The sequence below is a fragment of the Artibeus jamaicensis genome, unplaced genomic scaffold, assembly GCF_021234435.1.
Source record: "Artibeus jamaicensis isolate MK-2021 breed Jamaican fruit bat unplaced genomic scaffold, CSHL_Jam_final contig_482, whole genome shotgun sequence".
NCBI classification, from domain to species: Eukaryota; Metazoa; Chordata; class Mammalia; order Chiroptera; family Phyllostomidae; genus Artibeus; species Artibeus jamaicensis.
The window spans coordinates 3,323,963-3,348,866 of record NW_026521857.1 but is presented as its reverse complement, the minus strand read 5'-3'; the positions used below and the strand labels follow the sequence as shown (position 1 = coordinate 3,348,866).

At 37.1% G+C, this 24,904-nt stretch overlaps 1 protein-coding gene across 2 annotated transcripts in view; it reads left to right on the top strand.

Moving 5' to 3' along the window:
• Positions 1 to 24,904, top strand: part of RANBP9 (RAN binding protein 9) — an 84,392-nt gene that overhangs the window by 31,817 nt on the left and 27,671 nt on the right. The window contains exons 3-6 of one of the 2 annotated variants that reach the window (XM_053668204.1): positions 4,472 to 4,594; positions 16,341 to 16,393; positions 17,266 to 17,433; positions 22,145 to 22,167. In XM_053668204.1, coding sequence (XP_053524179.1) covers positions 4,472 to 4,594; positions 16,341 to 16,393; positions 17,266 to 17,433; positions 22,145 to 22,167 — 367 coding nt within the window. The remainder of the gene's footprint in view (positions 1 to 4,471; positions 4,595 to 16,340; positions 16,394 to 17,265; positions 17,434 to 22,144; positions 22,168 to 24,904) is intronic. The other variant, XM_037147929.2, reaches the window with a different exon arrangement.

The following is a 24,904-nucleotide window of genomic DNA, read 5'->3' as shown; positions in this document are numbered from 1 at the left end:
ATTGTAGGATTGTAGGGGTTTTGTTTGTTTTCTTTTTTCAGTACTCAGATAATTCGCTACACTCTCTTTTTGAAGAGAAGTCTGATATAATTTTTATCCTTTCATGTAGGCATTTTTTCAGAATTTTGTTGTTTTGTTTTGTTTTAGCTCCTTTAGCTTACTTTGTTTTTTTCTGTTTTGTGATTTGAATACAATAAACCTAGATTTTGATGTTTTTTTCTTTTTAACCTCTTTTGTGTTTTGAGTTTTCTGGGATTTTGATTTGGTGTCTGTCATTAATTTTGGAGGAATTTTCAATCATTGTTACTTAAAATATTTCAGTCCTTCTAACATTCCCCAAATGTGCGTGTCACACCTTTTATAGTTGTGTCACAGGTTTTGTTGTGTATTCTATCGTTCTCATTTCAGTTTGTGACATTTCCACTGATGAATCTTCGCACTCACTGATTGTTTCCTTAGTTGTGTTTAGTCTAATGGTGAGCCCACTGAAAGCATTCTTGATTTGTGTTTTTGGTTTCTAGAATTTTGCTTTGGTTCTTTCTTATAGCCAATAACATATAAATCACAGTTATCTTAAATTCTTATTTTTGGTTTAAGATTTTATTTATTTATTTTTAGAGAGAGGGGAGAGAGAGGGAGAGAAACACCAGTGTGTGGTTGCCTCTCATGTGCCTCCTACTAAGGAACTGGTCTGCAACCTAGGCATGTGCCCTGACTGGGAATTGAACCAGCAACTCTCTGGTTCACAGGCCCACACTCAATCCACTGAGCCACATCAGCTGGGGCTTAAATTCTTATTTTTATAGTTTCAAAATCTCTGCATATCTGAGTTTGGTTGTGATGCTTGTTTTGTCTTTTTAGATTGTAATTTGTCTTGCTTTCTATTCTGCAATATAATTTTTTGTTGTTGAAAACTGTGTATGATTTATTGTGTAATAGGAGCTCAGGTAAATAGATCATTACAGTGAGGTTCTATAATTATCTGGCCAAAATTTATTGAAGTTATGCATTTAATGTTTGCTAGGTGTTTGCATTGTTTGTAGGTGTCAGAGGCTTCATTTTCTTCCCATTTTTTCATTTCTCCTTTTTGTCTCCTGGCTGTTTGGGTTCCCTGGAAATTCCTTAATTAGAGCCTGTGTCTTGTAGCTCTCTCACTTGTCATCTGTTATTATACTGTAGCCTTGTTGATGTGGTGATAAGGTACTGAGGAATGGAAGTGTGTTTTATAATCCTGTGATTAAATCTCAGTTGTTGCGTTGGATCAACATCCCTGGGCTGTGATCTTCAGAAGAGTTTTAGGCTTTCTTCCTTCCTTCCTTCTCTTTCTTTAGTCAGGACAGTTGGCTGAGACTGGAGTTGTCTGATTGTCCTTATTATTCTAGGCCAAATAAGGGCCTGATAAAGTACTTTCCTTTGGAGGCAGGTCTTTGTTGAGGTGAACAGATTGCTCTGAGCATATCTACTTTTCCTGTCCTGGAGTGCAGAACTGGAAGAAGATTTTTCCAGATGGTAAACTGGCAGAACTCTTGAAGGTAACACCCATGACTATGTGGAGGCTTTTGAAAATGGGAGGGCTTTTAAAGCTCAAGCTTGTTTGCAGCCTCCAGCAGTTCATCAGTTACTTTTCAAGTACGCCCAGCGGTTACTGTCTTCAGAGGCTCCTGCTCCTGATATTTTGATTCTCTGTCTTTTCTGTCTCTTCAGTTTTCCTAGAGGCATGTACATGTACCTTGGGAACTCAGGTTTTCTGATGACTGTAAAAGAGTTGTCGATTTTCAATTTGTTCACCATTTTCCCTGTTGTAAGGATACAGGTGACAGAATTCAAGCTCTTTCCATCTCGGAACTGAAACCAGAAGTCCGGTTGTTATGTTTTATTTAAAAGACAATGATTTTTATCGAGTCTCATTGAGACATAATTCACATACACCATAAAAATTGACCCTTAAACACATACATTTCGGTTAGTTTTTAGTGTTTCACAGAATTGCACAATCCTTACCAACTGTTTAATTTTAGAACATTTTCATCACCTGAAAAAGAAACTCTGCCCATTAGCAGGCACTTCCAGCCCTAGGCAATTACTTACTTATTTTGTTTCTATAGATTTGCCTGTACTGGACATTTCATGTAAATTGAATCATATAACATGTAACCTTTTGGTTTTTACTTATCTTTGCATGTTTTCAAGGTTCATTCATGCTGGGGCATTATCAGTAACTCCCTATTGTTGCCAAATAATGTCCCATTACTTAAGGTTATATCACATTTCCTTTACTCACTCATCAGTCAGTAGAAATACTTTTTTTGGCTATTATGAATAATGTTGCTACAGATATTTTGTAAAAGTTTTGTGTGGGTGTATTTTCATTTCTTCTGGGTGGATTCCTAAGACGTGAATTGCTGGGTCCTAGGGAAACTCATTTGAAGTTATGAGGTTTTTCTTAGCAGTTATTCTGGGGGATTACTCAGATAATAAGTTAAAACAATATATTTTTGGATTGATACCAACTTAATTCCATTTTCTTCCTTCTGTTTTGCTATTATTGCATAAAATCATATCTTTATATAGTTTAAGCCCAGAGGGTTTTACTTATCGGTTTATATCTTTTAAATTAGAAGAAAAGAGTTACCAATAAAAATACATTTATACTGTTGTTTGTGTTGCCTATGTAGTTATCTTTACTGATGTTCTTTATTTCTTTGTGTGGACCTGAGTTACTCATGCAGTGTCATTTCTTTTCCACTGTACTATTTCTTACAGCTCAGTTCTGCTAGAGACAAGGTTTCTGTTTTTGTTTTCTTGGGAATCCATTTTTGAGTTATACCTTTGCGGATATAGAATTCTTGATTTATAGGGGGCTTTTTTGTTTTTTAAATTTCAGCACTTAGAATTTGTCATGCCACTGCCTTCTGACTTCCATGCTTTCTGATGAGACGTCTGTGTATCCAATAGGGTTACATAGCATTAACAGTATAAAACAGTAATAGTAACTTTATTCCTATTTGTAATAGGAATTAAACTAACTTCTTCCTGTTCTGTCATTTGATATTTGCCACAATTATTATTAACAATGCTAATAAGTGTGTAATTAGAAATCATCTGTATTGATACATTGTTCTGAAATATATTCCTGTCCATTTCCCCTTCTAAACACATGGTACCACAGTAATATAAATTTCTTCTATGTATACTTAAATCTTGCCACTCCCTCTCTGTTGTTGAATTTGAGCTTGTTTTTATGTCATGCAACATTTCAAACTTCTAGCAACTATCTTGGTTCACTGTGTTATGAGCCACACCTAAGCACATCTGGTGTTAAAATATTTCCATTGTTAAGTAACTCTCCTTCCATCAGTTAGTCATAATTTACAGGCTGCACTCTTTATATCACCCACTTTTCCAAGTAAATGTGAGGTCTTTTTCAGTGTAAAGTGCATCTCTAGAATAAATCCCACTTGATCATGGTGTATGATCTTTTTGGTGTATTGCTGTAGTTGGTTTGCTAATATTTGTTGAGGGTTTTAGCATCTATGTTCAGGGATATCGACCTATAATTTCCTTTTTTATAATGTCTTTATCTGGTTTTGGAATTAGGATGATGCTGGCCTTGTAAAATGAGCTTGGGAGTCTTTCTTTCTCTCGAAGTTTTTGGAATAGTTTGAGAAAGAGAGGTATTAGTTTTTCTCGGAATGTTTGGTAAAATTCCCCTGTGAAGCTGTATTTAGTCCAGGGCTTTTGTTTGGTGAGAGTTTTTTGATTACTGCTTTAGTTTCACGAGGTGTATCTGTCTATTCAGATTCTCTGATTTTTCCTAATTTAGTTTTGGGAGATTGTATATTTTTGGGAATTTATCCAGTTTGTTCAGGTTGTCCAGTTGTTCGTGATATTTTCTCACAGTCCTTTGTATTTCATTGGTGTCAGTGTCCCTTCATTTCTGGTTTTACGTATTTGGGTCCGTCCTTCTTTTTTCATGGTGAGTTAAAATTTTATCACTCTTGTTTATCTTTTTAAAGATCCAGCTCTTGGTTTCATCAATCTTTTATATATTTTTTTAATATTCTATTTCATTTATTTCTGCTCTGATCTTTATTATTTACTTTTCTCTACTCACTTTCTTTGTTGTTCACTTTCTAGTTCCTTTAAGTGTAAAGTTAGTTTACTAACTTTGAAACTTTTCTTGTTTCTCAAGAGAGGTCTGTATTGCCATGAATTTCTCTCTTAGGACTGCTTCCACTGTGTCCCAGTTTCAGTTGTTGTGTTCTCATTTCCATGTTTCAAGGTATATTTTGATTTCTTCCTCAATTTTATTGTTAATCCATTCATGGTTTAAACTATTTTTAGATTTATTTACTGATTTTAGAGGCAGAAACATCAGTGTGAGAAAGAAAGCATCATATTGTTCCCTTTATCATTATGTAATGTCCTTCCTTATCTCTTACTATAGCCACCCCCCTTTTTTTTTGTTTAGAGAGAGCGGAAGGGAGGAGGAAGGAGAGGGAGAGAAACACCAATGTGAGAGAGGAACATCGAAGGGTTGCCTCTCATACACCTCTCATACACACCCCAATCAGGAACCGAACCCGCAACCTAGGTATGTGCCCTGACCAGGAATTGAACCGCAACCGTTCACTTTGCAGGATGACACCCAACTAACTGAGCCGTGATGGCCAGGGCTCTTACCAGAGCCTTTGTTTCAAAGTCTGTTGTTTGAAAGTCTGCTTTTTTTTTTCCCCATTTGCATGAAATATCTTTTAACATCCTTTTACTTTTAGTCTGTTGTGTGTCATTTGTTGTGAGATGGGTCTCTTGGAGATAGCATGTAGAAGAGGGGTCCCCAAAAACCCCTGGAATTATCTTCTGGAGGGCGGACCCCTGTGGTACAGGCTTCCCCTGCTGGGTGAGTGTTCCAAGAACCCGTCTGTGTTAGTGCACCAGCTGGCGTTGTTGTGAGAGGCTGTTTTTGGCTTCAGTGAATTTTTTTTGAAGACTCTTTCAACATATTTGCCCATTTCATGATGGGTGATTTATGAGCGCACCTGCCCACACCTTGCTGAGTGTTCAGCAGTTTTTATGGCATGACCCCTGTGCCCCATTCTCCCTATCTACCCAATCTTACTCTTGGTGAGATTTTTTAGTTCCCCCAGATGAAAAAAAGTCCTCAAAGGGAAATGTTTTGTGGATGTGGAAGAGGTGAAACAAAAACAGCAGAAGCACTGAAAGGCATCAAAATTGACAAGCTCAAAACTGTTTTGAGCAGTGGGAAAAAAAAGTCTCAGTAGATGTATTGCATCAAAGGGAGAGTGCTGTGAAGGATCCTGAAGTTTAAACATGTGAGAATAAATACACATTTTTTAATAAATAAATTGTTGTTTATGTGCGGTCCACCTTCATATTATGTGGGTCTTGTTTTCTTATCCATTCAGCTAACCTGTCTTTTGATTGGAGCATTTAAGCCATTCACATTTAAAGTGGTTATTGATAGATACGTATTTATTGCCATTTTATTCTTCCAACTGAATTCCTTCACTTTTTCTTCCTGAAGTAGACCCTTTAACATTTCTTGTAATACTGATTTGGTGGTAATGAACATCTTTATAGCTTTTTCTTGTCTGGGAAGCTCTTTATTTTTTTAATTTTAAATGATAACCTTTCTGGATAAAATAGTCTTGGTTGTAGGTCCTTGCTTTTCATTGCTGCTAATCCCCTCTGGTGTGAAATGTTTCTGCTGCGAGAGAAATCAGTTGGTAATCTTATGAGAGCTTCCTTGTGGATAACTAACTGCTTTTCTCTTAAGATTCTCTCCTTGTGTTTAAGCTATGCCAAATTAATTATTATATGTGTTTGTGTTGGCCTCTTTGGGTTTATGTTGTTTGGGATTCTCTGGGCTTCCTGGACTTGTGTGCCTTTCCTTCACCAAGTTAGGGAGAAGTTTTTAGTCATTATTTCTGCAAACATATTCTTGATTTTTGTGTGCGCTCTCTCTTTCTCTTCTGGTAATTGTATGATGCAGATGTTGTTGCACTTCATGTTGTCCCAAATGTACCTTAAATTACCCTCATTTTTTTAAATTCCTTTTTCTTCTTGCTGTTTTGATTGTGTGTTTTCTGGTACCTTGTCTTCCAAATTGCTGATTTGATCCTCTGCTTCATCTAACCTGTTTATTCCTTCAGGTATATTATTCGTTTTACGTATTGTATTCTTCATTTCTGACTGGTTCTTTTTAATTACTCTGTCTTCATGCTGTTGAGCATCCTTACAGCCATTCCTTTGAACTCTATATCTGATAAATTGTTTGCCCTCATTTCATTTAGCTCTTTTTCTGGAGATTTTTCCTGTTCCTTCATTGGGGGCATGTTTCTTTTTCTCTTTATTTTTGCTGTCTCTTTATTTTTGTCTCTGTGTGTTAGGTAGATCTGCTGTGACTCTCAGCTTTGCTAAGGTGGTATGTTGTAGATTTCCTGTTGGATCCAGTGGTACAATCACCTTGCACACTTGAGCTGGGTGCTCCAGGAATGTCCCCTGTGTGGTCCTGTAAGTACTGTTGTAATTTAGCTTTGAGTGCCATTGGTCTATTTCTGTGTGGGCTGACTGATGGTGTGGATCGTTTCTGACTAAAGTATATAAGCTATTGTGCAGTTGCTGACTACATGAAGCAAAATTCAGTATAGCAAGGTCTGTTGCCTGCCTAGGTCATCCTTTGGATATGCTACTTGTAAAGCTAATTGGATCCTTCTCTGATGTTATCTGAAGCTTGCCACTGGGTGTGTTGGTCTTGGAGCCTCTTGGGAAGGATTCTGGTGTGGGGCAGTGTTAGATGCTGCCTGTGGCTGGCCCTTGGCTACCTGCGTGGTGCTACAAAGTGATGCAGTTTGTGGCTACCTCTGCTGGGCCTGGGTGTATGTGAAAAGGATAAAGTTGTGCACCAAGACCTACTTTAGAGTTATGTCAGCCAAAGTCCCAGGGCACCCCTGAGGTCTGCCTTTGCCAGCTCCCTGCCTGTTATGCTCAGTCCCTGACAGAGCCTCTGGTGGTACTCAAATTGCATGGGGTATGTTCTCAATGAGTCACCAGGTGGGAGTGAGTGGTGTTCACCAGATTGATACAGGTTCAAACTCAATTTCAGTTTTAGGTTTGAGGCCACTCAAAAAATGTCCCAGAGTATACCAAGTCTCGCTGGCACCAGCCAATGTCTGTAGACCTTTGTGCTGGGGTGGGGTCTCACAAAGTCATCAGGGTGGGGCTAACAGAGTGCATTGTGCCCAAATAAACCAAGATTTGGCCATGTGAAGGAAGTGTTCTTTACTGGTTGAGCAAGAAAAAATGGTCCCCATTCCTAGAGCCAGACAGCTCAGTCTATTCCCAATTCTGCCAGGAGCCTTGTTTCAGCAGGGCAAAGGTGCTGGGAGTCAGGAGGATGGGTTTAGTGGGTCTCCTGTTGAGGGGAGATGCCTGTTAGACTTGGGAGAAGGCAGGGTCGTGGCCCCTGCCTCAGTGCCACTCAACTTAGTCTGTCCTGGATTCTATCCAGACCTCGGCAGAATGGAACTACCAGGAGTCAGGAGTGTGGGGTCGCTGGTTGCCTGGAAGGTGGCGTTGGCGGGGGTAGGGGGGCACCAGTAAGTTCAAGGGAAACTGAGGAGAATGGCCCATCTATTCCAAAGCCATATAGCTTAGTCACTGATACTTTCTGAGTCTGCCCAGACCTCTATACCCTGGCCAGGGAAGCTACTACTCCTCATGGCACAAGCTCTGCATGATGGGGTTAGGGAGAGCCCAGAGGGTGGGACTAATGCTTTTCCCCCCAGGCCACTGTCTAGGAAGGGAGTGTTCCACCCAAGAAAGATGGCATCTGTGGTGTGTGGGAGAGGGACTCCCTCAGCCTTTTTGTATTTCCGAGTAGAATATACCATAACTTGTGTATCCATTGGTTTGTTGATAGAAACGCAAGGTGTTTCAGGGTTTTGTGAATAAAGCAGCTATGAAAATATTTGTAGAAGTCTTTTGGTTGGACATATGCCTTCTTTTCTCTTAGAGTAGAACAGTGGTGTCTTGGGGTAGGTACATGTTCAATTTTACCAGAAACTGCCAGCCACCATTGCAAAGAGGTTGTACTGTTCTAAATTCCTGCCAACCATCTATGAAAGCTCTTATTGTTCTATACTCTTGGCAACACTGGCATTGTCATTCCTTGAGATTTTAAATACAAGGTCTGTCTGGAAAAAGTCCAGCTATTGTTAACATAATGAGAACAGTTGGCATGACATCAGTATAACCTGGCAGCCAAGGAGAGTGGACTGGATGGAATGCACGTGCATGAACAATGACCACTTCACTGCACTAGTCAGTGGGGGCAGTAGACACCATTGAGCATGTGTACTGTGTGGCCATCACATTCACAGTGACTGAGCTAGTAGAGCAATTAATCTGTATCAGATTTTGCATTAAGCTTGAACATCCCTCTGGGGAAACTATTTGAATGATTCAGAAGGCCACACTATGGACAACTAGTGATTGGCACCTTCATCCTGACAACATACCCACTTGTGCATCACATCTCTTGCAGAGTTTTCTGTCGAAACATCAAGTCACTTAGGTGACTCAGCCCTGCTACAGCCTAGATTTGGTGCCCTGCAACTTCTGGGTTTTCCCAAAACTAAAATCACCATTGAAAGGGAAGAGATTTTAGACTGTCAATGAGTTCAGGAAAATGCAGCAGGACAGCTACTGATTGGGAGAACTGTGTGAGGTCTCAAAGTGCCTACTTTGAAGGGCTGAGGAGTCACTGTCCTGTGTACAGCGTTTCTTGTATCTTTGTGTCTTCTTTAGTAAATGTTTCTTTATCATGTTACATGGCTGGATGTCTTCTACAGAGACCTCGTAATCTGCTGAGTGTATAATATGATATCACGGTGTGTTTTTAATTGTCATTTTCTTATTTGTTTAAGTGTATTTTATTGATTATGCTATTATGTTTGTTCCATTTTCCCACCTTTATTCCCCTCCACCTTGCCCCCTCCCACCCCCTTAGTTCATGTCCATGGCTCATACATATAAGTTCTTTGGCTTCTGTATTTCCTGTACTGTTCCTTTTCTTTCTTTTAAAGATTTTATTTTAGGAAGTGGGGAAGCAGGCAAAGGGAAGATGAAAGAGAGAGGGAGAAACTTCAGAGTGTGGTTTCCCCTCACGTCTCACATGTCCCCAACTGGGGACCTGGCCAGCAACCCAGGCATGTGCCCTGACTGGGAATCAGACCAGCAACCCTTTGGTTCACAGGCCATGCTCAATCCACTGAGCTACACCAGCCAGGGCTGCTATACTGTTCTTAATCTCCCGCTGTCTATTTTGTATCTACCTTTTATGCTTCTTATTCCCTGTACCTTTTCCCCCATTCTCCCCCACCCTGCCCCCCGCTGATAACCAGCCCTTCGTATGATCTCCATCTCTGTGATTCTGTTCCTATTCTAGTTGTTTGCTTAGTTCCTTTTTGTTTTTGGTTTTGATTTTTTAGGTTCAGTTGTTGATACTTACGAGTTTGTTGTCACTTTACTGTTTGTATTTTTTTATCATCTTTTTCTTAGATAAGTCCCTTTAACATGAAATGTGTAGGATTTGAAGTACAATTTTGAGTATAAATATTGAGAAATGGCATTTTTGCATTGTTCTTAGGAGAATAACATTTAGTGTTTTACTATTAAATATGCTAGGTACAGGCGCTTTTTGTGAATGTAGACTGTGGTAGTTCCCTTTTCTTTCTAGTGTGCTAATAGTTTTTATTGTGAATGGGTATTGCATTCTTTCAAATACTTTTTTTTGCTGCGACTATTTAAATAATCAGTGGTGTTTTTTCCTAAGGTGGTTAAAGTACATTGGTGTTTGAATGTTAAACCAACCTTGCATTCCTGGGTTAAGCACTACCTGGTTTTCATAGATTGTCATCGTTTTGATGTATTACTAGAACTTCATTTTAATTTACCTGGTGGCTTTCTAACTATATTGTGTGCAGTTTTTTTAGTGGTTATTTTAGTGATAACACATCCTATTATTTTTCTTTTATCTGAAAATATTTTCATTTTAGTTTCATTCTTGGAGGATATTTTCCTGAATATAACTGTTGGTATGGATCCCTCACTTCCCTTTTTGTACTTTTAAATATTTCATTCTACTGTCTTCTGGCTTTCATATTTTCTTGTAAGAAATCAGTGAATTTTCATCTCTGGAATCCTATGAAAGTAATTTGCCTTTTTTTCTGGTTATATTCAGTATTACCTCTTTATTCTTACTTTTCAGCAGTTTGTGATTTGTGCCTAGGCATCTTTTTCTTGCTGATGTTTGCCATGCTGCTTGAATCTGTAAAAAATAGGTTTTTTCTCAAAAAGTTTTTTTTTTGCCCTTTTCTCTCCTTTTTGCCTTGTGAAACTCTTTACATGTCTGTTAGACCCTCTGATATTGCCCCAGGGACTTTTTTTTCCTTTCTCCTTCTGAATATTTTTCCTCTGTTCTTCAGATTGGTTCTGTCTTAATGTTTACTTACTCATTTTGCCATTTCTAATATGCCAGTAGTACATTAGTAAATTATTTCAGGTATTTTTCACTTCAGAATTACCATTTGGTCATTTTTATTGTTTCTTCTACTTTGTTGAAAATTTCTACCATTCCATTCAATACCAGCATATTTCCCTTTATATCCTTGAGTGTTTTTACAATATCTGCTTTAAACTCTATTTGCTAATTCCAAACACTTGATCTTCTCTTTCATCTTTTCTCTTTGACCTAGGTTATGTTTTCCGGTGTCTTTGTATGTCAGGTAATTTTTTATTGTATTCTGGTATGCATGGATTATGGATTTTTAACTTCTGAATAGAATTTTTTACAGTCAGTAATTAATTGTAATGACATTTTTTTTCTGTGTTGATTATCATTTCTTTACCCTGTACTTTTCTTCTAGTAATATTTGTCTTCCTCCCGAAGTATCTGCTCAGATAGGTTTTTTTTTTGTGAGAGTTTGTGAATATTAAAGTGTTAGACTTTAGTGTCTTAAAATATCTTATTTTGACCTCAGACTTGAGTAATGTTTTATCCAGATATTAGGTTCTAGGTTTTTAGTTTTCTACTTTCAGTATTTTTAATATATTGTCCATTGTTCATTGTTATCAGTTGTTGCTAGGGAGCAGTCAGCCAGTAGTGTAATTAATATTTCTTTTGAGATGATCCTCCTTTGGAAGCTTTTAGGATTGTGTCTGTTACTGATATTTTACAATGTGCCTACATGTGAATTTGTTTTTATGTTCCTCCGTATTTGTTCCTCAGTACCTTCAATGCAAAAACATTTTTTAAGTTGTGGCTGTTGGTACTCCACTGTATTTTTCAGTGATAGTGATACCTTTTTCTCTTTGAAGTATCTTAAATATATTAAAATTTTTTTTTGTATGCTGTCCATTGATTGATGTCATCTAGAATGAATTCATGTTCCAGTTGTATATTTTGTTGGCCTTACATAGTTTTTTCTTATTTCCTTTTTAAAATTTTATTCTTTATTTTTAAATATAGTTGATATACATGGTTCTGTTAGTTTCAGATATACTCCCCAGTCATTAGACATCCCATAACTGAGTGATCATTCCGCTAAATCTCATACCCATCTGACACCATACTAGTTACTAGAACATTATTGACTGTGTTTCCTGTGCTGTACTTTACGTCCCCATGACTGTTCTGTAACAGCCAATTCGTACTTAAGCCCTTCACTTTTTTCAGCCTTCCTCTAATCCTCCTCCTATCTGGCAACTGTTAAACATTCTCTGTATCTGTAAGTCTTGTTTTTGTTCTGCTTGTTTGTTTATTTTGGTTTTTAGATTCAGTTGTTGATAGATATGTATTTATTGCATTGTTACTGTTTACTTTTTAATTTTTTTCTTATTTTCAAGAATATTCTTTAACGTTTTATATAATATTAGGTGGTGGCAATGAACGCCATTAGTGATTTCTTGTTGGGGAAGCATTTTATCTGTCCTTTGGTTCTAAATGATCACGTTTTACTGGGTAGAGTAATCTTGGTTGTAGGTCCTTGTTTTTCATCACTTTGAATATTTCTTGCCAAGCTCTTCTGGCCTGTGAAGTTTCTATTGAGAAATCATATGACAGTCTTATGGGGGCTCACTTGAACATAACTAACTCTCTTGCTGCTTTATCAGGTTTTCTCTTTGTTTTAACCTCTGCATTTTAATTATGATGTGTTTTGGTGTGGACTTCTTTGGGTATATCTTTTTTTGGGGACTCAGCAGTCACTAGACTTGTGTCTTTTTTCTTCACCAAGTTAGTGAAGTTATCTGTCATTATTTCTTCAAATAGGTTCTCAATCCCTTGCTCTTTCTCTTCTCTTTCTGTACCTTATGATGTGGATATTGTCTCAATTCATGTCCAAAGGTCCCTTAAGCTGTGCTCATTTTTTAAAATTCTTTCTTTTTGCTGCTCTGATTGAGTGTGTTCCTGCTACCTTGTCTTCCAAATCACTGATTTGGTTGTCGGCTTCATCTACTGTACTATTTGTTGATTCCCTGTTAATTATTCATTTCAGTTACTATAGCCTTAATTTCTGATTGTTCCTTTTTTATTCTGTTAATGTTCTTACTAAGTTTATTGCATCCCTATAACTATTTTGAACTCTGCATGTAGTAGATTGCTTGTCTCCATTCTGTTTAGTGCTTTTTCTGGGGTTATGTTCTGTTCTTTTGGGCCAAGTCTGTGTCCTCATTTTGGCAGTCTCTCTGTATTCGTTTCTGTATGTTAGGTAGAGCTGCAACATCTCTCAGGCTTAGTAGAGTTGCCTAATGTAGTTGGTATTTTGTAGGACTCAGTAGTGTAGCCTCTACAGTCACCCAAGCTGGGCACTGGAGGTATGCTGCCCTCCCCCCATGTGGCCTGTGTACATCCTGCTGTTGTAGTTGAGCCTTGATTGCTGTAGGCCCATTGATAGGTGGTATTTACCCTTAGGCCAATTAGCTGCAAGGCCTGGTGTTGACCACTAATCACTAACCACTGTGAAGTATTGACTGTGTAGGGTCCACCCTACAGAGCAGGACTTATTTCAGCAGGCTTCTGGTGCTCACTGAGTCTACCCCTTGGGTGTATCACTTGTGGAGGTGGTTGGCTGATGATGCTTTGATGTGGTCTGAAGCTATCCACTGGTTGCACTGTCACTGGGTCCTCCAGGGAGGTGTAGAACAAGGTCAGCCTCCACCTGCGTTCTGCCCAGAACCATCTGGCATGAGTTACAATGCCATCTGCAGATGGCTACTACTTGTACTGGGTTTGGAGGTGCCCAGGTAATGGCAAGCTGCAAACTAAGGCCAGCTACTGCTGGTGTTAGGGCTGGGGACATTTGGTGAGAGATGTGGGGTGTACTGAGAGATTAGTACAATGCTGCTTATTGAGAGATTTTAGGAAAATCTGAAGCATTAGCCAAAAATGGCCTCCGTATGGAAAAGTCCCCAGAAACAGCTTCGGTGGGCCCACAGGTTGGGTGTGGTAGGGTAAATAATAGTGTGAGCCAGGTTGATGGTGGAGACTCATATGCTGCTCACCTGCTAGCTCTGTGTGGAGAGGGCTCATCATCAAAGGAACAGTGGCCTCCGCCAGCATTTCTGCCTGGGAGAAAGCTCCCCTCCTCACTCCCAGCTCTCGCCCTGATGGCTGACCATTGGTTTTCTCCCTGTATGTCTCTGGTGTCTTTCAGGTTGCTATGCTACCCCGGTGCTGGAGGTCAGAGGGAGTTAGTCCCACTGATTTATGTGTAAGCCCTTTAATGGGAACTGCGTGAGACTCCAGAAACTGTCTGTCTCCCAGTGACTTAATCACTGCTGATTTTTACAGCCAGAAGTTATGGGGACTTCTTTTTCTGGCACTGGAACCCTGAGATGGGGTGCGTGGTGTGGGGCTAGCACTCCTCACTTCTCAGGGGCCTCCTCTGCAGCTAAGATACCCCTTGTGGTTTTTAGGTGCTGTGATGGTGGTGGGACCAGCTTCTTCCGCCTCTCCCCCAGTCTCCATGCGGCTTCTTCTTTAATTCCCCAGGTGTAGGGTTTCCATTCAGCCAGATTTCAAAGCATGTTTGAATGATGGTTAGTCTGTTTTTCAGTTGTAATTTTGACGTGGTTGTGGGAGGAGGAAAATATTGTATTTATCTGTGCTGCCATCTTGACCAGAGTTCAGCCTGACATATTTTGTTTTGTATATTTTAGAATTTGGGGTTTTGGGGCTTCATTTTAACAGGAAGTTTACTTTTTTTTTCCACCTTTTTCTATACTTATTTTCTCTTTATTACTCTTTGTACTTGCTTTCTAACCCCTGGGCCTCTAGTCTAAAACCAGGTCTACATTACAGCTTCCAGGTTCTTTCTTCAAGGTGATAGTAGTATTTCAGAATTCACCATTGATCCGATCCATTCAACAGCTTCATTCAGATACTAGTCAGGAGGCTAGTACTTTCTTTTTCCCCTCGACATAGCTGTGCCCCTGCTCACAGCTTTGAGTTTCTTCTCAAAGATTGACTTGTTCCTTGTCTTTTTTTTTTTTTAAAATACTTATACTCTGTGTTGGATTTGGAACAAAGGGGCTGAAGTCCTAAAGTCAATACACGCTTAATGGATCTTCCTGACTAGACATCTCAGTGTTGTTCCTTAATGTTGTGTCACTCTTGTCTCACTGGACACATGCTCTTTTAGTAATACTGCTTTTGTGAATTCACATAACTGAATTTTAATATCTAATAGGCAAGAAACTATGTTATTTTTTAAAGAAATTTCATGTTTGATAAAAAATCTATAGTTTGACATATGAACTTCAAAATTATATTATCCAATTTAAGAAAATCATTTCTAATCTATTTTCAATCTCATTACATGTCTTTATTAACTTTGGAAACATCCCCATTTAATGTTGTCAAATCATCCAGATACATAGTGTACCCATTTGTTTATGGCTTTTAATATATCATTATTGAGCCTTACATGAGATCTTTATTCTTGTTTAATGGTTTCCTCTAGTTACCGTGATTGATATTATATACAGACACCACTTTCTTTATTACTAGAAAAGAAATTAAAGTGTTTTTCTTATATCCAGTTATTTTGCCAAAATTCCTCATTAATTCTAAACACTTTAGAATCACAACTACTAAAAAAAGATAATTTTATATCTTCTTACAGTTTTACAGGTCATTTAGTTTTCTAATTTTATTAAATTATGTAAAACATTCAAAGCAGTGTTTAACTGTTGTAGGCATCTCCATGGTCCTGATTTTGATAGAAATTGCTTCAGTGTTTCACTGTTGATTATCTTTCTTGCTCTTAATCAATTTGTAAAAATGCGTGCCATATTTAAATAGTTTCCTTTTATTTTTATCTTGAGTTTTTATTAAGAATGGTAGCTAAAATTTGTCAAGTGCCATTTTAAATCTTGATACAATCACAATTAGTTTTTTAGCAAGTTGGATTCAGTTGCTCTTTTATTTAGTTTTTGTTTTTGCATCTGTACTTACATGTGTATTGTTCTAGACTTTTTTCTGAACTACCTTTATCAGATTTTTTAATACTTATAACTTTTTAAAGTGAATTGTACACCTAATAATTACCTTTCCTCTTGTATTTCTTCTATGGAGATAATTTTGTTCTTCTAGTTTCATAAATTAATTATTTAGAGTCTCATGTTTAAGTCACTTTTGTCAATTTGCCAGAACACTTTTAGAAAACCAATCTGTAGATACCCTACAGTACATACTTTTCAGTGTAATTTTATTAGGGAATTCAGATGTTTTTATATGAAGTTGACAATTTTTCCAAGTGTATATTCATGTTCTTTTATGTAGATGTGTGGTCTAGATTTTTACCGTGTCCTTTTTCATGCACATTTGTTCCTTATTTAACATTTCTTTGTTTCTTCTACAAGCCCTTCAGTACTTTCTGTTAGAAGTCTAAATCCTAAATATTTATATGTAGATAAGTCAGGAAGATTTTTATTGTTAATAGAATGCATAATTTTTACCAATACTTTGGGTGTGTTTATGAACGATTATTGGAATTTGCTGTGATACAAGTTTTATTGTTGCTTAATATTGCTTTTTTGCTATTTAATGAATTGTAATAACTTTGTAACCTATAAATTTTAAAGTTGGATGTGGTTTTGATAATATTTCAGAATGTGTAGTAATTTATACATGTATTGCTATAATAACCTTTCCTTCCTTCCTTCCTTCCTCCCTCTCTCCCTCCCTCCCTCCCTCCCTCCCTCCCCCCTACCCCTCCCTCCCTCCCTCCCTTCCTTCCTTCCTTTTTTTTTAACAGTTACATGGGAATTGGTCTCTCTGCTCAAGGCGTGAACATGAATAGACTACCAGGTACAGTAGTAATTGAACTATAGTACAGTCTCATAGCTCTTTGTGGCTAAACTTTTAATTAATAACTTGAAATAGTTAATTACATTGATATATATTTTGTATTTTTGCCAGTTATACTATAGGTTGAAAGTAAAAGCTTGAGTTTTTATAATAAACTTAATTTTATGCTACTCGGCAAAACATATATACCATGCATTTTTTTTGTTTTGTTTTTTGATATTTTTAACTTCCAGTACATAGTCATATTAGTTTTAAATATTTTATTGGGTGTGGTTGGTTTTGTTTGCTAACCAACACATGCTTGGCTTTTAACCCGTTTTCAGTTGTTTATATTCTGGGAGTGTAGGCCTGATGTGAAAAGTATACTAAGGAAGGTGTGAGTCCAAATGGCAGGACTGTTTCCTGAAACCATTAATCACATGGAAGTTATATTTGGATTATATTTTCTAGTGTTTTATTTACTAATGTTTAAAAGTAATTTTGGAGGAAACATTTTGAAGATAGAAAGCAGAACAGAAGAATCTACTTTATATTAAACTGTGTGTGTGTCTGTGAAAACCAAATCAAAGCAGAATTTCTTTGGTCTATTAGCGAAAGAAATATGCATGAAAACTGTCTTGCTTTTTTTTTTCTGGTAGGAGACCTCTCTGTTTAATACATGTTCTAGTGTTCTGTGTGCTGAATTTATTTTCCTTAATGTTATAGGCAGTACTTCAATATAAAAATTATGTAGTGTAATTGTTGAGAGTTTGTATGTACCTTTGGGAATTTTATCTCATGTCTGTTGTGCTGCTCTTGCTTATTTTATCATCTTAGTGAATACCTATAGCATGAAGGAACTTTACATTTCATTGTAAATACTTTCTCTTTAGGCTGGGATAAGCATTCATATGGTTATCATGGGGATGACGGACATTCATTTTGTTCTTCTGGAACGGGACAACCTTATGGACCAACGTTTACGACTGGTGATGTCATTGGTTGTTGTGTTAACCTTATCAACAATACCTGCTTCTACACCAAGAATGGACATAGTTTAGGTACTAAGATAATGTATTGTATGTAAAATAACCAAATACTGTGATTATTATACTTATGTCATGGTAGTCATATTATGTAATTCTCCTTTATAAATATATGCCTCTGGAGATTATTTCTCTATTCCTTCCAGGTGAAAGTTGAAAAAATGGTGGGAAGTTGCATTCTGTGAAGGCCACATTGTATCACATGTGTAGGAATAACTGTATAGGTGATTTCCATGCTCAGATATTTATTCTAGTAATAGAATTCCTAAGTGTTTTCTGCTTTGCTTTAAATAAAGCCCAAATTCAGTTCAATTTTGATTCAGTTCTCTAGGTTAACAGGTACTAAGAAAAAAGGGCTGTCAGTTTTTAGTTCAGCATGAGGGCAGAATAACATGTGAAGGAAAAGCTTGATGCTATCAACCAAATTAAGGGCATGGACACACTAAAAGGTCATGCCTGCTAACAAAGATTGATAAAGGATGGTGTCTGTACGTTAGTTCTGCAAAAGGGATCAGAATTAAAGCAAGTAACAGCAGAATTTCTAAGAATAAAAGACAGGTGACTAAGAAGTAAGTAGATTAATAAAAACATAAAGATACCCATCCATTGTAAGACTAACAGAAAATTAGGATTTTTAGTTAAATATGAACTCATAATACTTGAAACTTAAAATTGTATAGGATTGGCCCTGACCAGTGTGGCTCAGTTGGTTGGAGTGTGGCTCCATAATCTGAAAGGTTGTGGGTTTGATTTTCCCATTCAGGGCACGTGCCCAGGTCGAAGGTTTGGTCCCTGGTTGGAACATTTACAGGCGGCAGTTGATGGACGTTTCTGTCTCACAGCGATGTTTCTCTCCTTTTCTTCCCCTCTCTATAAAATTAATAAGCACATCTTTGGATAAGGATTTAAATAGTCACATATGCTTGTTACACTCCCATTTCTTAGATGTATTTTTAGTTTTTGCTTTTTGTATTATGGAAAGTGTAAAGGATACCAAAACTGTTGGTATCCTGTATAAAAGTAAAAAGGTTTCACATTACTTTTACTGTTTGAAGTGAAAGGAGGCAAAAACTAGTAACCTCAGAAGTCAGAACTTTCAGTTTCCTTATAAACAGTATTTAAAAACTTGACTGCAGATAGTATGCCTAAACAGGTAATAGGTGTTCTGTAATAACACAAAAACCACTCTTTCTGTCATTCATAGTAGAAAATTCTGAATGTCCAGTTACATTGGTAATAGTTCTTTTTCTTAGTGTGTCAACATACTCCTAAACTTCTCCTCCTGATCATTAAAATTGATTCTGAAAGTTCTGTATTATCTGACTTCAAGATTGTCCCAAGTCCACAGAAGATCCTTATACACAGTTGAGCCTTGAACAACACAGGTCTGGACTGCACAGGTCCACATACAGGTGTATTTCTTTCCGTAAATGCATATGGTACTGTAAGTGTGTTTTTTCTTCCTTACAGTTTTCTTAATAACATTTTCTTTTCTCTAGCTTTATTGTATGAATACAGGATATAATATATGGACAACATGTGTGTTGATAGACTGTTTATATTATGGTAAGGCTTCTGGTCAACAGTAGGCTATTCATTGTGAGGCTTTTGGGGGGAGTCAAAAGTTACAGCTGGATTTTCAGTTGCACAAGGGTCAGTGCCCCTGAGCTCTGCTTTGTTCAAAGGTCACCTGCATTCTTATCAGTACAAAAATGTTAAGGTTGCTAGGCAAATGATATGTGTATTTGAATTTGTTTGTTGCGGCTAACTGGTTTCTCAGAGATGCACCTCCTTCGGTTTGTTGTTCCTGTTCTGGCTTTGACTTATCAAAGCAGTTAACTGGGGTAGTCTTAGTTGGTTTGGCCACTAAAGATACTTTAACATCTTAAACAGGAGAAATCTCTTAAGGTATGACCTTTGGTTCAGAAATGCAAAATACATGTTTTTAAAATTAAATTAGTCTTTTACAGTTTTTTAAACTTTATTCCAGAGAAGATATTTGATTTCAGAAGATGGGATGATATAAGTTTGTTTTTTTGTCTATTAGGTTTTTACAGATACTTAAATTTGAAATTTTCTCTTGAGTAAGAAACCTTTTTAAAATACGAGATTTTTAAAAGGCTGCCTAATGATGGAATTACATTCAAATTTAAAGTAAATTAGAAACATTTGGTATTATTCATAAGTTAATATTTATTAAGCACATAGGCAGTAGAACAGTGGTTTAATGTTTAATGAGTGGGTTGTTTAGTTGTCTGACTTCATCTCCTGGTTTAGACCACGTGACCTTACGCAAGTTACTTAACATTTCTGTGCCTCAGTTTGTATAAAACAGGATCCCTATAATACCTACTTCATTAAGGTTGTTAGATTGAACTGAAATGATACCTGTGCACCTCTTAGGTGATTGCTTGACACATAGTGAATAGTTAGTAAATGTTGTTTATTATCACTGTTTGCCAGACACTGGGCTAGGTGCCAGGGATGCAGTGGTAAAACATTTATGAGTAAAATTGTTCCTTTAGAACTGAAGATTCATTGGAATGCAGCCACATCCATTTGCATGTACTGTGTATGGCTGCTTCCCTGCTACAGTGGCAGGATTGAATCGTTGTTACAGGACCATCTGGCCTAGAGAGCAGAAAATATTTACTCTCTGGCCCTTTATAGGAGAAATGTGCTCACCTCTGGTCCAGATCCTAGCATCTAGAAGATCTTTGTACTTCCCAAAGTGGATAATTTTTACTCAAGAGCCGATACATCTTTAGTTTCTGTCTCATGAAGGTTTGCACAATATGTATTTATTTACCATATAAGGAGAAATGGAAAGGTTTTTATTGGAAAAATAATTAAAAGAGAAACATTTTGGTATCCAGGTTAACTTAACCTGAATTTTTTTACTTTATTTTAATGAATACCATTAATCAAATGAGGATCACTTTTCAGAAAGTCTCTTGACAAATCAGGAAATTAGAACTTATATAAAAAGCTTGCTTTCTTTGTATTGAGGTAATTATACCAAATTGTTAAACTGGCATCTTTTTGTGGTTTAACTGTGTATAGGCTGGGGTAGCTATATTTGGCAGTGATCAAAAGTGTTAATCTATGAAATTAAGTTGACACTTTGATTACAGTTGTTAGTTAAGAGTGAAGATTTAAGTAATTAATGGCAAAAGAATTTTTTACTGAAACAATATAAATTTAGGCAGTTGTGTTTTATATGGACATCTTTGAGAAAAAGATTAAGCTGCTACTTTATGAAAAATGGCAAAGATGTAAATTTTTATTAAAATATTTATTCTTTAATGCTTTTTGTAAAAGTGTTCTGAAATTTTTAGAGCAAATTTTTGTATTTGGCCCACAGTCACTTTGCTTTCTATTTGCTAATGAAGCTAAAAGTAATCAGTATTTTCCTGGGGCGGTCTGGGGAGGACCCCCAGCTTTCCTTTCCTTCTGACAAGCCAATGTTAATTCACTAGTTTTTGAAAGGACTTTAACCTACAATGCACTATTTTTACACATTTATTTAAAAACATATAGTAAAGATATATAGTCGGTTCGTCTTTTAATTTTAGCGCTTTAATAAATAGTTTACTGATGGTGCCACACAATTACAGAGTCATAGAATGTCAAGTGGGAAGAGACCTGCAGATAATTGAATGGAAATACCCTCACCTTTTAGATGGTGATTAGCATGGCACAGCGGGTGGGCGTTTAGACTGACTGGAAGAGTTGAGATTAACCAGCTCACCAACATCATCCCTCCCAGAAGTCAGTCTTTTTAAATATACGAGTGAAGTTCTGTGGGAACATACAGTTTTATTATCTTCAGCTAAGTAATATATTTTAATTTTTTTAATGGTTTATTATTTTTTAAAATATGTTTTCAATTACAGTTTTCTGTCTTTTACTCCCAACCCCCCCCCCGTGCCCCCCACCTCCCTCCCATTTCCACCCCCCTTAGTTGTTGTCCATGTGTCCTTTATACTAGTTCCTGTAAATCATATTTTAACTTTTGAAGAGAGATTCTTAAGTCATCACTTTGGGATGGCAGTAACTTATGCCAATGATACTAACCTTGTTCAAGTGTATTTGGAACATGACTGCATTGAAATTGCTGTCAGGACATTCAAGAGAAATTCTCACTGTATAAATCTTTATCCATTGAAAAAGGAATTGTTTCCCAGAATAGTCAAAGGTTATTCAAGAATGCACTTTTGTAAGAGATTTTATTTTTTTAAAGAAACAAAATACTGCGTTTTTCATTGTTTAACTTTTTTATTATATTTACCTTTGCTCAAAATTATTTAACAGCTAAATCGAATGAGGAAGATTAAAAGATAAGGCTGGATGAAGCACTTGGGGTATTGGTCAAAATTCAGATGTGACTATTTTGCAACCAATTTGCTTATATGATTTCTAGTATATATATAGCTTTGAAGATATATCTAAAAATCATTTTAAAATTCTTGGGTCAATAGCAGTTTGACAAAAATAAAATTGGTGTCTGACTAATAAGGATGATGGTACTGAAAAAGGGCTTAGCATTCACTCAGATCTGTTAGTGTTATTGAGGAAAAAATTATTCTCATCGTTTTATATTTAGGTATTCAGTTTTTTCTTTCTTTTTTTTTTGTTTGTTTTAGTTAGAAATTTAATTTGGTACCATAGTGTGCCTTTGAAAACCAGCTTCTAATGCCACCTTTTCTCTCTCTTTTTTTTTAAGGTATTGCCTTCACTGACCTACCGGTAAGACATAACTTTTTTTAAAGCATTTTTGCATTTTTCATTAAACAAGTTATATAAAGAAACTAATGCTGAGCACGTTTAGAAGACATTCTTACATTCAGTTTATATGCCATGTGTTGAATAGAAGTCATTCTCTAGTTGGTGTTGACCTTCAGCAATTAAACTTCAAATTGCACTGGACACCTTGTAGAAGGAAACTTTGTTATAGCTTTAAAAAATCAGAAATGATTATTAAAATATACTTTTTAATGTCACCCTGCATTTATTTGAATTATTTTTGGTATTGGACTTTTCAGCAAATGACTATAAAGCAGTTCTAGTCATTTATTAATTCAGTAGATATTGTATGCATACCGTATGGCAGGTTCTGTGCTTGGCTACATGTCATTGAAGAAAACAGGTAAGGTAAAGTTATCTGTCCTTTTGAGATATTCAAGCTGGGGGAGTGAGAATGAACAGTACATCACAAATAAGTAAATCATGGCATTTTAAAAAGGTTTTTAAGTACTTTTCAAAGAAGGAAAAAACAAAACAGAATGGGAGTACGAAACACAGAACATGGGATGTACAATTTCTCACCTTTGCTTCAAGCTAAGACTTGAGCAGAGACTTTTGACGAAGTGAGGGAGTTAACTAAATGGAGATATAAATGAAGAATGTTCCAGACAGAGGGAACAGTCAGAGGAACGTGTGTACTAAATCAGGAGCATGTGTGGCCTGTTTGAAGAAGAGCGTGAAGTGAAGTAGAAAGACTGTGGGAGGAGGTAAGTCAGAGGTAACGATGGTGGGGGTTGGGTAGATCATCCAGATCCTGAGGGTCGTTGTAAGGACTTCGGCGTTTACTCTGAGTGAGATACAAAGGCATTGCAGACTCTAGTTCTTCTGATACAGCTTCAGTTTGTAAGGGAGCGCTGACTGCAGGCTTTAAAAATAGATGGCAGGTAGAGCATAAGGTTATGCTCAAACAGACCCAAGTGGGGACAGAAATTGAGGCAGCAGATGATGGTGACTCCCATCACTAGCGATGGGCGAAGTGGTGAGACTATAGACACCTTGTTTACCAGATCTGAGGCTCTGTGCAGTGTCATATGCATCCCATGTAACACTAGGGGCAAAAACTACAAACTGTGATGCAGTGTTTTCTTATCACTTAGAATTTGTATTTTACATTTACCCAACAATCTTTGAAAGTATTTAATAGATTTTAATCAGTATCACTTACTGCATTCCTAAAAATGATGACATAGCAATATAAATTGATTAAAGTCTTCCCCCCCGCACTTCTTCAGGTTGAATCCAACTTTTTAAACTACTTGTGTAGAGTTCATGTCTGTGGTGTTCCACATGACATTATCTCCTGTGCCATCAAGAACATTTCTTAAGAGTTCTCCAGTATGTCTCTGGCATTTTCCCCCAAGCTCCCGATGGCATTGTGCAGGTTTTGATGCTGTCACTTTCTTAATATTTCCAGAAAGTATTAACCAAAGGTTTTTTGACAATAACAGGACTCTGGGGTTCCTTTCTCAGTTGGCCTATTGACTAAAATGTCTTCGGGGTTACAGTTATCCAGCTGTTTCGCCAGAAAAAATAATCAAATCCCAGAGTTTTTAGTAAGCTCATCCTTGAACAAATTCATACCTGTGCAGCAGTAACAGCTGTGTCATGACAGCCGCCTGGCCAGATGTGAGATGCCATCTATTATAAGACACATTCCAGTTTCAGAGATGTTGTTTTGAAATGACAGGAAATTCAGAGGCGAGAATAGACTACAGATTATTAGTATTCCTGAAGAAAATCCTAGAAAAACAGAATATACCAAAGTTTTGCTTTGCTAAGCCATAGAAAATTCAGGGTCTACAAATCAAAAATGCTCGCCAAGAAGCATTATTTTTTAAGTGGAGATGGAACAAGTGGTTTTTGTTTTGTGTTCTTTTGTTTGAAAAATATAAATCTCAGGATTTTGATTTATATTTATACTACAGAAAGTTTCAGATGGATTAAAATAAATAATTAAGATATATATATACATATATATTTTTAATTTAACTGAAAGCCAAGAAAATTTTCTGATAAATTAGATGCAAAAAGGTGAGAAAGAGGATCTGACGTCAAGATATCAGGCCTGAGAAAATGGATGAGTGGAAAGGCCATGTTTAATGCAGAGAAGGGTGTAGCTAGAGGGAGGAGGTTTAGAGTTTAATTTTGGATACATTAAGTGGAGTTGTCGGGTATGCAGTTGGATATACAGCCCCAGACTTCAAAAGTGATTTGTGAGTAATTGGCATTTTGGTGTTTAAATATAAAGTCATGAGACTGGTTGGACCAAGCAGTCCAAGGCCCGAGGACTGCATTCTGGGGCGTGCCGTATGTGGGAGAAGAGAAGAAACCTGCAGGGAGAAATTGAGAAGGAGCAGCCACTGAGGCAGAAGGGAAACTAAGAATTGGGTGTCATCAAAGCAAAGTAAAAACAGTGTTGAAGTACATCAAGAAAGGAGTCACCAGTGGTGTCAGATGCCAGTGTGAAACACCACAAATTGACCAGTGGGTTTAGCAGAGTGGAGGTCACTGATGGCCTTTTCAAGAAAATTTAAGAAGAATGCTGGAGAGAGTCTGACTGAAAAGAGAGAAGAGGAGAAGAGGGAGGTGATGGGGTATGGACAACTTTGGAGGGTTTTGGCCACGTAGGGAATAGAAAAATGGGATGAAGAGCTGGTTGGTGGAAGTAGGGGCAATAGAA